The sequence below is a fragment of the Conger conger genome, chromosome 11 (genome assembly GCF_963514075.1).
Source record: "Conger conger chromosome 11, fConCon1.1, whole genome shotgun sequence".
In the NCBI taxonomy this organism is placed as follows: Eukaryota; Metazoa; Chordata; class Actinopteri; order Anguilliformes; family Congridae; genus Conger; species Conger conger.
This window is the reverse complement of record NC_083770.1, coordinates 25101849-25116682: the sequence shown is the minus strand read 5'-3', so window position 1 is coordinate 25116682 and position 14834 is coordinate 25101849. Positions and strand designations below refer to the sequence as shown.

General features: G+C 40.3%; 1 protein-coding gene across 1 annotated transcript; it reads left to right on the top strand.

The window, feature by feature from the left end:
• The first annotated feature begins 994 nt into the window (after positions 1 to 994).
• LOC133140364 (paired box protein Pax-8-like) lies at positions 995 to 12888 on the top strand. The gene is made up of 11 exons (XM_061260267.1): positions 995 to 1064; positions 2252 to 2417; positions 2912 to 3109; positions 3210 to 3286; positions 3874 to 3999; positions 5106 to 5284; positions 5592 to 5712; positions 5897 to 6133; positions 7057 to 7158; positions 9275 to 9361; positions 10524 to 12888. The coding sequence occupies exons 1-11, from the start codon at positions 995 to 997 to the stop codon at positions 10592 to 10594; spliced, it is 1434 nt and encodes a 477-aa protein (XP_061116251.1). The 3' UTR covers positions 10595 to 12888.
• Positions 12889 to 14834: the final 1946 nt, after the last annotated feature.

The window sequence follows — 14834 nt, the reverse complement described above, 5'->3', positions numbered from 1 at the left end:
ATTGACCATTCTTATACAGAATCTTTCTGAACATTATCCAGTCTGCGTTTGTGTACTGGAGCCGTTCAATATCACTAATTGTTCTGTCCTCAGGCTGAACATTCTATTTGTGGCCAAGGTTGAGCCTCCGGACAGAAGGAACCTGTTTCATTGTATTATTTTCAACGTAAGAGCAGAAAACCCATCAGATGGTTTGTATGGTAAAAAGCTCAGCTACCTTCCACCCATAGTTCCACTTGAAGGTCCAATGCTATTTTTTGTTGATTGTGCTCCATAGATGCTATTTTCTGGTGTGCCTTCTGAAACGTCTACTGGCATGGATATGAAAGTGATAGGTAGTTTGGAGACATTGTGTACCAAAGGTGCAGCTCATTTTGTCGGTCTCCATTTGTGACCATTTGTTTTTCTTCTAAATTCAATATGAGGGCAAGCTGAACTTGCATCCTCTTTCAGGCATATTGCCTCTACTCCAATTGACCTATCAAGTGGGAAGCTATATCTTTCATTTTTCATTTATTTTTGGAACCATCTGCTGGCTTGTGGTTCTTTGCCTTTCCATATGGGGATAGAGAAAACAGGGATTTCACTTTAAAACTCATTTATATACTGCAGTGAAACAGGAAGCCATGGGAGACTCAAAAGTTAGCTGAACATTTATTTAACTTAACTTTAAGTTGATAATGGCAATGTAATAACAGCATCGTCAAGTTAGTCCTAAATTTTATTTATTTTTACGTTGTTTGTGAACATTACCAAGCTGTGGAAGACCCATCATCAAATATTACAACTGGTTAAAATGAGTGCTTTTGTTCTTTCCTCCAACGCAGACATCGCAATGATTTAATGTTAGAGAGCCTGGATTTGCGTTGTGGCATATGCAACATTCAGACGGATACGTAGAACTCTCGTGCTGAACCCCCCTACTTTCTGTGTCCCTGTAGGAACCCAGGAGTACGGAATCTAGAGCTCAGAGCTGGAGCACACAGCCTTTAGAATGTGGAAGACTTGCTCAGAACTGAGTAGACCAGAGGCTGTCAAAATTCTAGCTAAATCCGACATTATTGGTTCGTTACCCTTTTTATATCACTCTTCTAATATGATCATGGACTGTCATGCAGGAATTCTTAATTCTGCAATGTATTTATGTTTTAATCTAATATGCCATGGTTGTTTAGCATTTTTCATAATTTGTTCAAACAAGAACACTAATTCATAAATATGTAGGGAAATGTGGTCGTGCTGAAAATAAAGCCTAAATACAAAATGAATTCAATCTAAGCCAGTCTTGGTCTTTCAAGACACAAGAGGGTTAACTGAAAATGATTCTTACATTCATTCATCATTTTAAATGAAACGCAAGGAATGCACATCGGCATCATATTTCAATGTGTTCCCCGAGCATAACAAAAGTACAACAGAGGAAATATATAGTTTTTAAATAAAGCATCTTGTTAATTCAAAGTTCTCAATCTAAAATGAGGTACGTGTAGAGTACCGTAAATGTACAAAAGCATTTGCTCTACTATCAAAGAAAATCATTGTGGTGCTTATTACATATACCAGAGTCTAGTCTTCTGCAATTTATCATTTTATCAAACAATTTGCTTGTTTGATAATCATCAATATCATAATATTGATGATTGTATAATAATATATACATCATTTTATTCATAGAAAATTAGCACTTTGTTTAATGGCTTACAAAAGGCTGTTATACACTTCAGGCCCTCTGGTGTTGTCTTTTTAAACCAGATCAGATTAAGATTTTCAGATAAAACACATAATTTGTGTTTTACTAATCCTAAACACATTTTATTGGGAGTGTTCCATCTATTCATCCATCCATTATCTAACCCGCTTATTCCTGTTGGGCTGGAGTTGAGCCTATCCCAGCATGCACTGGGCAAGAGGGAGGATTATGTTGAACAGATCAGTCCATCAGAGGGAGTGTCTTTCATTAAAACAAAATACACAATGTCTTCAACCTTAAAAGTGTGCATGAATAAATCGGACCATCTCAGATTTTGCATTTATTGTTTTTAGATTTGATTGTAGAGCTGGACTGATGATGTTTCCATACTATCAGAATGCGTGCAGCAATACAGTGGCCTCGGAAGGTTGTGTGTACGCAGGTTTTCCTTCCGACCAATTAATGCTTCCTTAATTGATTCCAATTACCAATTACAATATGCATTTAACTGCATGTCTGTCTATCAAGAGATGAACTGTGTCACCCTTCCCCTTCCCCCAGGTCATGGGGGACTTAACCAACTAGGCGGGATGTTTGTGAACGGGCGGCCACTCCCGGAGGTTATCCGCCAGCGCATTGTAGACATGGCCCATCAGGGTGTGCGTCCCTGTGACATTTCCCGCCAGCTAAGGGTCAGCCATGGCTGCGTTAGCAAGATCCTGGGCCGGTAAGTCATGGCACACATTGTAATGACACTCATTACATTCCTGACACTACAAGTTACACGTGCTCACACCATTATGTGCACACTGACTGAACTCTAAAGGAATAGGGGAAGGGACCTTCTGTGTTTGTGGTGCAACTTCTCGCCTTTGGAACAATCTGCCAGAGGATCTGAGGGCATCACGGTCTTTTGACCTTTTTAACAAAATCTTAAAAGCTAGCCTAGCCTAGCTAGGTTGAATTGAAATACACACTGTGTGCTGCAGAATACACATGCATATGACTCACTGTACATATTGAGAGCACAGTATGTACAGCACAGCGCATGCACCTTACAATACGCTGGATACAATGCATCCCTTGCTATGTCATCACAAACCAAACACAGACTAGCACACATCTAGAAACTTGCTTTTGGCTGCAAAGGCCCAGTCAGTTGATGAAACACAGTTAAGCTGATAGACTACCTGACCTCTTTTTCACTCGTCTCTGCGGCAGGTACTACGAGACAGGTAGCATCAAGCCAGGAGTGATTGGCGGCTCCAAGCCCAAGGTGGCCACTCCAAAAGTGGTGGAGAAGATCGCTGAGTACAAGCGGCAAAACCCAACCATGTTCGCCTGGGAGATCCGCGACAGGCTGCTGACTGAAGGCGTGTGTGATGGGGACACCGTGCCCAGTGTCAGCTCAATCAACAGGTACCACCTACGGCCTCACCTTCTGTGCTGTTATGTAGCACACACACACATGAATCAATACTGCCCTGCACAAGCATTGAGATCATTCCATGTACCATAGGATTATCAGGACCAAAGTGCAGCAGCCATTCAACCTTCCTCTGGACAGCAAGGGGCTCAGCCCAGGACAAACGCTCAGTGAGTTTTATTATTTTTCTTTTGCTCACTTTTCATTTCGGCTACCCTGTCATTTTACTGGAGCTGGAGATGGAATTCAGAATGGCACTTCCATCTAGTGCCATGGGATGACAGCAGTCCTTATTCACCCAGTTTTGTAGCCCTTTCAGATTTCACTCCAAGACCTAGCTAGAGTGCCTCAGTAAAAACTCTCTCCATGTCAGTCCAAAAATTAAAGGCATTCTAATGGTATGGATTAAAATAGTGAATTGGCAAAGCATGAAACTTCAATGAAAGAGCAGTAACGAAAAATGTCCTTGTAGACGCACCCTTGAATCTTAAACCGTGACAAAGCACAAGTGATGCAGAGCATGCAGTGAACGATGTTGCTGGTATTATTGAGAGAATTGTGGAACAATGCTGATTTCAACCCCCCCCCATTCTCTTTCTCACTCTCTCTCTCTCATTCTCTTCCTCACTCTCTCTCATTCTCTTTCTCACTCTCTCTCATTCTCTTTCTCACCCCCCTCTCATTCTCTTTCTCACTCTCTCTCTATCTCTTATTCTCTCTCTCTCTCTCTCATTCTCTTTCTCTTTCTCTCTCTCAGTCCCCAGCTCAGCAGTGACTCCTCCTGAATCTCCACAGTCTGACTCACTGGGCTCCACCTATACGATTAGCGGGCTCCTGGGGATTACACAGGCCAATGCCGAGGGCAAGAGAAAACATGACGACAGTGAGCCCCATTAAAATTAAAATAGCTGAGCATAAGTATTATTTGTAATATTGGTATATTATTGGTATATTGCGAGTATTATTAAAGAAAATATTAGACAAGCAAACTAAATATCAAAAATGACAAAACAACAAATATCTTTTATTGCTATATTGCTTCAGAAGTTAATAATATTTGCTTGACGCAGTCAAAACTGTGTGCGTGTGTGTATGTCCGTGTATACTGTATGTATGCATGTCCAAGTGTGTGCACGTGCTTCACATTCTCAATATATCAATATTACATCACATTATATATCGATTGACAGAAAGACAATGCCACTACTTGAGGCAAAAATATATAATTGAGGCCAATAATTCTGAAACTTGTTATGTATGATATTCAAGCAACTGAAACATTAACAGGTTGAGACCTTCAGCCTCAGCTTATATAACCCTACAGGCTTTTCAAAGCTTCCTGGTGCATGCTGATGCAGATGCTGGCATAATCATTCATCACATAAACTCACTTAACTGCAGCCATTAGAAAAGGCATGGGGTTAGTGGTCAAGTGCAAGCAAAATGTCAGTGACTTGAAACATGAACAGAAAGACTTAAGTATCTGCCAGTATACAAAAGTGATCAGAGGCCAATCTTTCATCAGTGTTAAAGTGGAATTGCAAAGAATGGATGCTAACACCCTCTACTAACACTTAATCCAAGCAATGTTGAATGAGAAACTGTTGTGAATGTTTGAGAACATTTAACAAAAATGATGTACAGTCTGGATTTTGATGTGAACCAAACCAAATCCGAACCCAAATATTTCATTTGCAGAATTGGAATCTGTCTATTGAAAGATTTGACACTTCAATGGTATGTGTGGGGCGTAATTGTAAAAACGCAATTATCATTGAATACTTAATATGAGAATGATTATAACAAAGAGGGCGATGTTGTTTTAGCTTTTTTCCAACAAAATTAAATACTACCCTTGGGGAAAAATGATTCCCTAACACTGATAAAAACACAAGGGATAAATGAGAACAATATGGAGGCTTGTAATATAGATATATAGTGTTGAAATATCTCCCTCTCTCATTCTCTCTGGCCGTCTCTGGGTGTTAGGTGATCAGGAGAGCTGCCGGCACAGTGTGGACTCCCAGGGGAGTGGGGGCGGTACCCGGAAACAGCTCCGATCGGAGCACTTCCATCCCCAGCACCTGGATGGCCAGGACTGCGGCTTTGAGCGGAACCACTACGGTCCCGACGCCTTCTCTTCATCTGGCCACAGCAAGACAGAGCAGGTACACTCGCAACCTCAGTACTTACGCAACCACGCCACATGTTTCTGACCACTGCAAATTGGATGCAATATCACTGCTCCTCCCTGCAATCAGTGTGAAGGATATTTTCAAAATGCAGCTGAACAATATGCACTAATTTGAAATTCCGAATCAGCCATTTTGTCTGCAAGTATCTTATTTATACATCAAAACGTAATGACCATTGAGCCAATGTAAAACAAATAGTTTTATACAAAAGTACAAGTATTATATTAATGATTATTGTGATATAAGGTAAAAACAATCTCACCATCTTTCTTGCCTCTAGACTTTGTATCCTCTCTCACTCATCAATGGCAGCTTAGAGGAAGGGAAAACGAGCCTCTCAACATCAAGCGCTGCCATTGGCCGCAATCTGACATCACATCAGGGCTACTCTGTGGTAGCAGGTATGAGATAATTTGCTCTATCACACGCTCTTCTTCACTGGAGAGTGAAAGGTAAAAAGAGAGATTTCCAAAGGAAATCTGCAAAATGCATCACTAGTTGTTAAAGGTTTTTGTGCAATCTGATACAGATTACTCCCATGACATTCTTTCATTTTCCAACCACTCCTTTCCATTACATCTTTAGACCCCCTGCAGTGCCTCCCACTTTGTTTGAAGCAGGAAATGTCACCAGAAGAGGCCAGTGCTGGCTCCTCCCCAAATGTCATGCCCAATTCAGCCTTCCTGGACCTGCAGCCAATTCCAGCTCCTATCTCTGTCAGTAACAGTGGTGGATGCTCCTCCCATCTCACTCATACCTTCAACTCATTCTCCCATCATGGCCCAGTGTATGGGCAGTTCAGCAGCCAGTCTCTTATAGCAGGTACAGTACTTGGGTCAATCAACTGGCTGGACACTCACTGCTTTTTACCTCTCATAGGTCGCATTTTGCAGTGAATTTGTGTTTTCCTCTAACACTCTACCTCACAATTAACATGCATCTGATCAATCAGAATGCAGGAATAATGGAAGGTTGCAGAAAAATGAAAAATTAAGTGGCAATATGTAAGATTCACACTTTTGGTTGTTTTAGTGACATCTGCGTTGGTCGTGGTAATTAAAGTAGAGTCAGTGTTGTGACAGAATTCAGTAGCCACAAAAAACTAAGACCAAAGCCTCTCCTATCAAGACTAGACCCATTACAATGCACTTGCTAGAGGGTACAGGGCTACCAACTTTTGACAGTGGAAAGTATGATATTGAGATTGCAAGACAAATGAGCGACCAACAGGCAATATCATCAGAAAATGCCAAAGCATTAACTTTCCATGCATAACCTTCATACATACCCACAACGATTTTGGACATAGCCTATTGAACTTGCACGTGCTGTTTTTTCTGAGAAATTAATTTGTTCCACCCAAGATCACTTTCTGTTTTGGCACCCTTGCCTTCAGATCATTGCTTTGGTTAATTATGATTATTATTATTATTATTATTATTATTCTTATTATTATTATTATTATTATTATTATTACTATTATTATTATTATTAGTAGTAGTAGTAGTAGTAGTTGCAGTAGTAGTAATAATAATAAGCTTTATTTATATAGCACCTTTCATACATAAAATGTACTAGTAGTATTAAATAATCACAGTGACACTATCAGGAAAAATGTTTGAAGAAATTGTAGATATGTTTTAAATCACAATATTGATCATTTCCCCTCTGTGAAAAAATTATCATATTGCTGAATTAATAGACTTATCATGGCAAAGGCTAATTGCAGATGTCTGTCATTTTAGGTCGGGACATGGTGAGCTCGACGCTTCCTGGTTACCCTCCTCACATTCCCGGCAGCGGTCAGACAAGCTTTGCTTCCTCTGCCATCACCAGCATGGTGGCAGGTAAGAGCTTGCCAATGAGAGCTGCCTGTAGCGCAGAGAGCATCGACTGAATATCCAAAGCCACTTGGCTCCTTCCTGCCTTATAGCCAAAAGCCACTGATTGTGAATTCTCATTCAGTTCACCATATTTCAGAGAAGGGGCAATATATTATGATGGCACTGATGTTTGCAATGTAATACATTGCTTGCTGGCCCATACACACGTGCACACATATATGCACACACTCGCATACAAATGGAGCTTTGTCTGGAAAGGTCAATCACATTACAGGCATTATGAGACTTTGGTAGGTTATTCAGTTCCTTTGACATTTATAGTCTCGTTTGATTTAGTTTTGTTAAACAAACAGTACTTGGTCAGATACCTCATTACAAATTCATGTATTATCCAATGGTTGCTTCGACACTAAAATAGGTAGCATGTAACCAAATTTTGTAGGACAGTGGCAATAACTGCTTTTTGTCAGGGAATAACATTAGCAGAACGCAATGATTTAGAGAGCTGCAAAAGATGGAATGAAGGATAATGTTGTGAGAGAGTACCTTCAGGAATTTTTGAAGGCAGAGGACAAAATGTAGAAGTCGAAAAACATCTGATAGGAAGGGCACACAAAGTGACAATGAAAAGAGTGCAAAAAAGAGAGAAAAGATACAAAGAGGGGAGAGGAGCCCCGAAGGGAGATGTTCGATTAGTGGAGCGGTGCCGGTTGAGATGGGGGGGAGGTGGGTGGTTAATCAGTAGCCTGCTCTTCTGGTGAACTTGGCCGCCGGCATAGACAAGGCCTGGGGGGCACAAGGAGCTGGATGGGGTTCCGCCCTGTTGCCCTAACCCGCTCGTGTACGCATTACCATGGGAACTGAGGGGCCCTAGGGAGGGGAAGGGGCTGTGAAGGGGGGAGGCAGGGGTGAGATGTTGGCAGAATGTTTTGAGGTTGGGAGAAAGGGAAGGGGGAGGGGTGTAGTGAATTTGTGATGTGTGTGCTGTGATGTGCCTATTTTTTTATTTGAAGTCTGCCCTTCGAAGCGCGAAATGAGAGGGTCTGATTTATTATTTTTCTGGTGGGCCGGCTGTGAGGAAGTGTTCATACACAATTACTCATTAAGAGGGGGGAGTGAGCGAGGGGGAATTCAATCCTGCTGGCATAATTACCAATTAAATATTGGAATGTTTAAAAAAGAGACATAAGAGAGCAAGAAGGAATAGAGGGTGAAAAGAGGAAGTGAGGGATTGAAGAGGGGGAGGGTTGGTGTGGGACATTAAAGCGTTAAAGGGAGGACGCGCAGACTGTACGCACCAGTGAGCTGCAGGATTTGACCCCCAGCCATCCAACCTGGCCCACAGATTAATGGTTTACAAGCCATCCAAACCATTTGTGAATTATGGGCGAAGTCTGCTCAAATGCTGCCAAAGTCACAAGCAGACTTACACACATTAACAGGCAGAGAAGCCTCACCAAAAATCATTTTACCAGAAGAAAGCACTGTAGCAAGCCATAGGTTCAGATGAAAGAGTCACACTGACAACAATTGGAAGAGTTTGTGCTGTTTATTTGCAATACACTCGCCTGTACCCCAGTCTTGAACAAGACTGCAAAGCTGGCGGTATGAAGCCTATTTGAATGGGTAACTGCACAGGAGGGACAAGAACACAGACAAGAACCGTGACTGTTTCCCTGAATACATCAACAAAAAACATCAACAAATGACACAGGGAAAGAAACCGCATCACAATACACACTCACATCACAATACACACAACCACACAACAAAATAACAATGGGTACATAAAATATTGACAGGTGAAAAGTTCATTTTCAATGCTGCAATGCATTCCGGGAACTACCACCTAACCTGTACATCTGTACTTAAATAAAACAAGAATAAGAATCTGAAAAGGAATCATGAAAAATTGGTTATGTTTTTTGATTAGTTTATTTGACCATGTTACACAATACTTGTTTTAAGAGGATTTGAATGTGCATGATTTGATTGTGTCAAAAACTGCTGTGTTTTTATGTGTGTGTTTGTGTATGTGTGTGCATGGGTATATCAGCCAGTGATGTTTATGTGTGTGTCAGATATGTGTGTGAGATCTATTTTCATCAATTCCCTGCAGGTACGGATTACTCTAGCCAGGCCTATACTCACTCCCCTTACACCTCCTACAGCGAGGCATGGAGGTTTACAAACTCTGCCATTTTGGGTGAGTCTGCCTTTACCCACATAACACCCATCACCACACGCCATGCACAGATGCACACTCACTCTCATTTTAGGAATTCATTCCTAATACCATACACTGCAGTCCAGTGCCACAGACCCATTTCATTAAAGCAAATTTGACAGATATTTAATTTATAAAGTTTGATATTTTATTGAAGCAAACATTCCAGGTTAGGAACCGTGTTCAAAGGGGAAATGGAGGCAAAACCTGAATTGAATCACATTTAACAACAAGCACCAACCCACTCTCCAGTACCGATTATACTTGGGTCACAAGTTTCAGTCACATGTCTAATATCGCAACTCCAGCCCCTAGTAACCAGTCACCATGTTTGGAGTTCCACTTGGTCCCCGACCCCTCACAGACAATGCTGCTATTCTTACTGAACAGCTGCTTGCTAGTGTACAACCTGGGCCCTGTAGTCACTGTGTCCAGGTAAGCCTGTCTCCCAATGTATCTTATTACTGCTGAGCAATGCAAGCACAGGGCAGAACACTTGTGCTTCAAAGCACTCATTAACAGACAAACCATTAGCTGGCTTAATTCAGTCTTTCCTACAGAGAAGTATGTTACCCATTGTACTGATATAAACTTGTTGGCCTTGTAATGTGAACAAGGCTTTTCAGTCCCAGTTTGTGCAAATGAATTGTTCTGTCATAAGTGGCTTCAAATATTTGGACAGTTAATTAAATAATGTTTCTCATGCATTCTCATGCAAGTCACTTGGACTATCTATGAACACAGTATAAAAATAAAATTTATTTGAATCTATTTTATTTGATCATATATTCATATATTTATATGTATATATTTTTTCTAATTAAAACATGAATTACTTAAAGAGGAAAGGTAAATGGAAAAGAAATGTGATCATTTTTATTTTGAGATTAATCATTTGACTGGAAAGTCATTGCAATAAAATTGTTTGCTTTATGTCTGTGTTTGGAGAGGCAGAGTGAGGGTTTGAGGGTATCTTTGCGCACACTGTATAGCTAAAGATGATTGGTAGAAGAGAGCATTATCTGTCTCATTATTTAACTAAAATCACTCCTTATTAACAGAAAGGAGAGCACTGCAAAATAATCCAACTGAATGAGCTAATTTATGTGTCTCTTTGTCCCCTCTTTGTCACCCCCTAAAGGATCACCCTATTACTACAGCTCTGCGTCCCGTACTGCTCCCACCTCCACAACTGCTTATGACCATCTGTAGTTGCCACAGGAAAGCCCTGATCCTGGACCAGAATGTTCCGCATCATTTGTTGGAAAAAATTATTAATCATAGGTGAAAAAGAGATGCACAGCAGGACAGCAACTCACCAGCACCCAATGAACAATAAAGGGAATAGGAAACAGGAGACGCATGAGCAGTTCTGTGCCATTGGGGAAAGACAATGAACCCTTTACCCAAAAAAGAATAAGTGTCTGAAATTCTGCCTTGCATTCTGGTGGACAAGTACATTCACCTTACTCTGAAAATTCAGTAATCACAAGATGGAAGGGCTAGAATAATTATCACAGTTTACCTATAGTATTGCTGAGCTGTATACCCAAGTATTACAGAGATAATGATGGATGGTGTATCATTGAGTGCATGTTCTGGAAGCACATTTCCAAAGTTATGTTGAATATCTTCAGTAGAGTGTTGCATCTCATTTTACTGTTAGTGTCATGGCAATTACAAATGTTTCCCATCTTGGATACACAAAATGGCAGGATCAGAGTTTGTCATAGATTGTTGAGAAACTGTACCTACAATAACATACATTTTTCATTTAAACATTCAAGATTAGACAACCTGCTTGTTTCAGTGCTTGAGTGACCCAAAGAACTGTGCTTATTCATTGTTTTCACAGGCAGTTACAGCAAAAACACACCAGCAAAAAAAATAACTGAAATAAAATAAAATTCACAACTACTATCACAAACCACCAAGGAAGGAGTGCTATGGAGGTCCTGGGTGGACAGCTTGACTGCTTGTGATACAGTGAGGTTTACCCAAGACTGCAGCTTGTCTGGCTCACAAAACTCAGATCAAACTTTGAAACAATGCGTTGCAGATCAAATATGAATCAAGATTCAGCAACTGCACTGTTTATTTCTTGTGTAAAATGTTTTCAGAAATGTATTTTAGTTCACTGTTTAGGAGGAATAGGAGAATGTTTTGTCAACGGTCTGCCATATTGTTCTCTTTTGCCAAAACCAATGAGCGCAGTCTTTCCACCAATCAGGTTCTGACAGTGTTCTGTGTTGGAAAATCTGTTCATACGTGTGGTTCCTGCATGAGGCCCAATGTATTTTATCATTTGGAGCTTGAAAATGCATAATTGGAGCTGCGGTGGCGCAACAGGCTAAGGCGCAGTAGACTTGCGGTTGCAGTTTGCTGCAGTTGCACACCGGGGACCGGGGTTCGATTCTCGGTCCTGCCAAAAGCCAAGTTTGGCCGGCTCACGTGGGGCAGCAATAATTGGCTCGCTGCTCCAGAGGGAGGGACTTGGCAGGGTTATTAGATCGCTGCACAATAAGCACCTCGGGCGCCTCGGAATCACGGCAACGGGCACGAGACGAGACAGCTTGAAGAAGGCGTGTCGCTCTCATTCGGGCTGCCGAGGGACGGGGTACGGGCGGTACATCTAATACGACTACCTCCAATTGAATCAGACGAGGTACAATTGGCTACCAAATTGGGAGAAAAAGGGAAAAATCTGAAAAAAAAAAAAAAAGAATATAAGAAAATGCATAATTAGTGATACTTCCATACCCTATTTGGTTGATCAGTCCGTCCATAATTCTGATATTCATATCTCTGAGGTTCTACAATAGTTAATTCGAGCTGCTGTCTGTCAAACTCATAATTATGTTGTGTCGAGCTAAAATAAACAATATGGAAAAAGTAACTCTTACTTACGACCTGTGAAATCAAAACCAAGGGAGCCCTTCCATCCTGAAGAAAGGCTTAACATCAACTGATGATACTTCTGTTTATAGAAAGATCTGACCTTGTGCAGTTTCTATAAGGTGTGTAACTTGTGATTCAAAAAGGAGGAGTATTCCTCTTGTGCTGTTGGTGCTGGTTGATTCTGCTTCAACTTTGTTGCCTCAGTGATGCAACCTGGGGAAGAACCAGTCAGAGAATTGATAGTTGTAAGTTGCCATGTCTTCTCCATCTACCTATAAAGCAAAGATGACCAGTATCATGCACCAAGCTGACTTTCACCCTTCTTAAGGACATGTACATAGTGTAGATAAACTTCCTGAGATTGTGAAAAAAGTTTATTTATAGGGATGATTTTGTGGTTGGGTGTTGTGGGAATAAAATATGCAAGGAAAAAAACACTTGAACTGGAATTTTTCTGAGTGGATTTTCTGGATTTGTTGTCATGCTAATATTTTGTAAGGAGCCTGCAAAGTAAGTTTTGTGTTTATGATCGTTATTGTTGTTGAGAATGTAAATAAACTATTTCTAAAGAATTATTTTAATTAAATAAAGCATGACTGGACAAACAGGCTGATTTGTAAAGTGATTTTGTTTTTGTACTCAAATATATGACATGATTAGCATGATTCCCCAAAAATGGCTCTCATAGGACCAATTTTTACAGTGGTGCAATGAGTGAATGCACCTGGTCCCTGGGAATGTTCCACAAAACAGGATTACTGAGTTAACCTGATAACTGTGGAGTAGAACCCAGATCATGCCCGAATCTATAAAATATAAGCTATAAAAATAGCTTTTCCGGGTTTCACTTTGTGAAGTTTGTGAAGTTGCAAATTTAGTAATCCTACTTTGTCCCTGCTCTTAATCGGTCCCACAACTGCTACAGTAGGCGCTATAGTGTTTGGGACAAAGACATTTTTTTCTTGATTTGCCTCAATACTGCACAATTTTAGCTTTGTAATCAAAAAATATGCATGTAGTTATCCTCAGGTATCACCCCCCTTTCTTAAGCTTGAAAATAACATGCCAAAACAAATAACTACAGCTAATTTTCCAAGAGTCAGAATTACTCTACATAATAACTTTACAGAAGCTCAAACACAGTGGAAGTGGAAGATATTTTTGTCTCACTGGAAATACACTCAGTGAGCACTTTATTAGGTAGACCTGTACATCAGCTTGTTAATACAAATATTTTATCAGCCAGTCATGTGGCAGCATATAAATGCATAAAAGAATGCAGATGTGGTCAAGAAGTTCAGCTTTTTTTTTGGACCAAATGTCAGAATGGGGAAGAAATGTGATCTAAGTGACTTTCACCATGGAATGATTGTTGGTGCTAGACATGGTGGATTGAGTAGGTTCAGAAACTGCTGGTCTCCTGGGATTTTCACATACAGTCTCTAATTGAGAGTTTGCAGAAAATGGTGTGGAAAACATCAAGTGAGCAGTAGTTCTACAGGCAGAAGTAAGTGACTTAACTGAGTTCTCAATAAGCCAAAAACATAAGTCTAATAAATACCTAATAAAGTGCTCACTGTCATGTTTTTGTATTTGAGATACAGATGCTTTTGGCTTTAGGAATTAGAAAGTATTATGGATTTGGTTCTCTGGACCCTTGCCTTGAAAAGAATACCTAATTTACCCTGATTCCTGTCGTCCATGGATTTCCAAAATGCAGAGAAGGTGAGGTCCCCGACACTTGTTTTGCCACCCCATGTAGCAAAATAAGGAACCACTGTCGCTAAAGCAATGGCATCGCAAAATCATTTATACGTAGTCAGAATCAATCAATCAGAGACATACATAGGCAAGAAAGAATTAAAGGGTCATGTCTATAGGGGATTGACTTCAGGCAGTCATTGCTTGCAAAAGTTTTGAGATGATATTGAATATAGTGACTTTATTTCAGTTTGTGTTATTACATTTGGTACCCTGGGAGGACTATATAAAAAGGGCAGTAATTCTATATTAAAAACTATATAAAAAGGGCAGTAATTCATACACGGTTCACCCAATTTGAATTAAAAAACCCTCAAAGCTGAAAGTCTGCACTTTAACCACATAGTGATTGTTCAATTTCAACTGTTAGTTTGTTGGAGTATAGAGAGAAAGTATGTAATTGTTCAAATACTTACGGACTGCACTGTACATAAGTGTCTTGTTTTCTGTACTTTCTGTCGAAAATAATTATTTTATCAATTTACAAACTCCATAAATGCAGTTAAACTACTTATTTACAGAGTACCTTACATTACTGACATTCTGCTACTTCTGCTAAATCTTCATGTCAAACATCCAAACAATTCCTCTGTTGGCCATAGTGCAAGTGTCGGTGGCCTCACGTCGCCCCCAGACGATTTTGCATGTTAAATTTGCTGATTCGCTGGACCCAATTTATTGCGCAATAGTGTGGTTTTACTGTCGGCATATGTGTAGTGATCAATCGGTGGAAATGGAAATCATTTTTTTTAAACAGTGCCATCTAGGTCAATATATCAGTAATTACATTCAC

Bases quoted from the DNA above. Each gene is read 5' to 3' on its own strand.
- LOC133140364 (XM_061260267.1), top strand. From the start codon at position 995: ATGTGGAAGACTTGCTCAGAACTGAGTAGACCAGAGGCTGTCAAAATT. The intron at 1,065-2,251 runs GTTCGTTACCCT...CCCTTCCCCCAG, and splicing joins AGCTAAATCCGACATTATTG to GTCATGGGGGACTTAACCAA. The intron at 3,110-3,209 runs GTACCACCTACG...CATGTACCATAG, and splicing joins AGTGTCAGCTCAATCAACAG to GATTATCAGGACCAAAGTGC.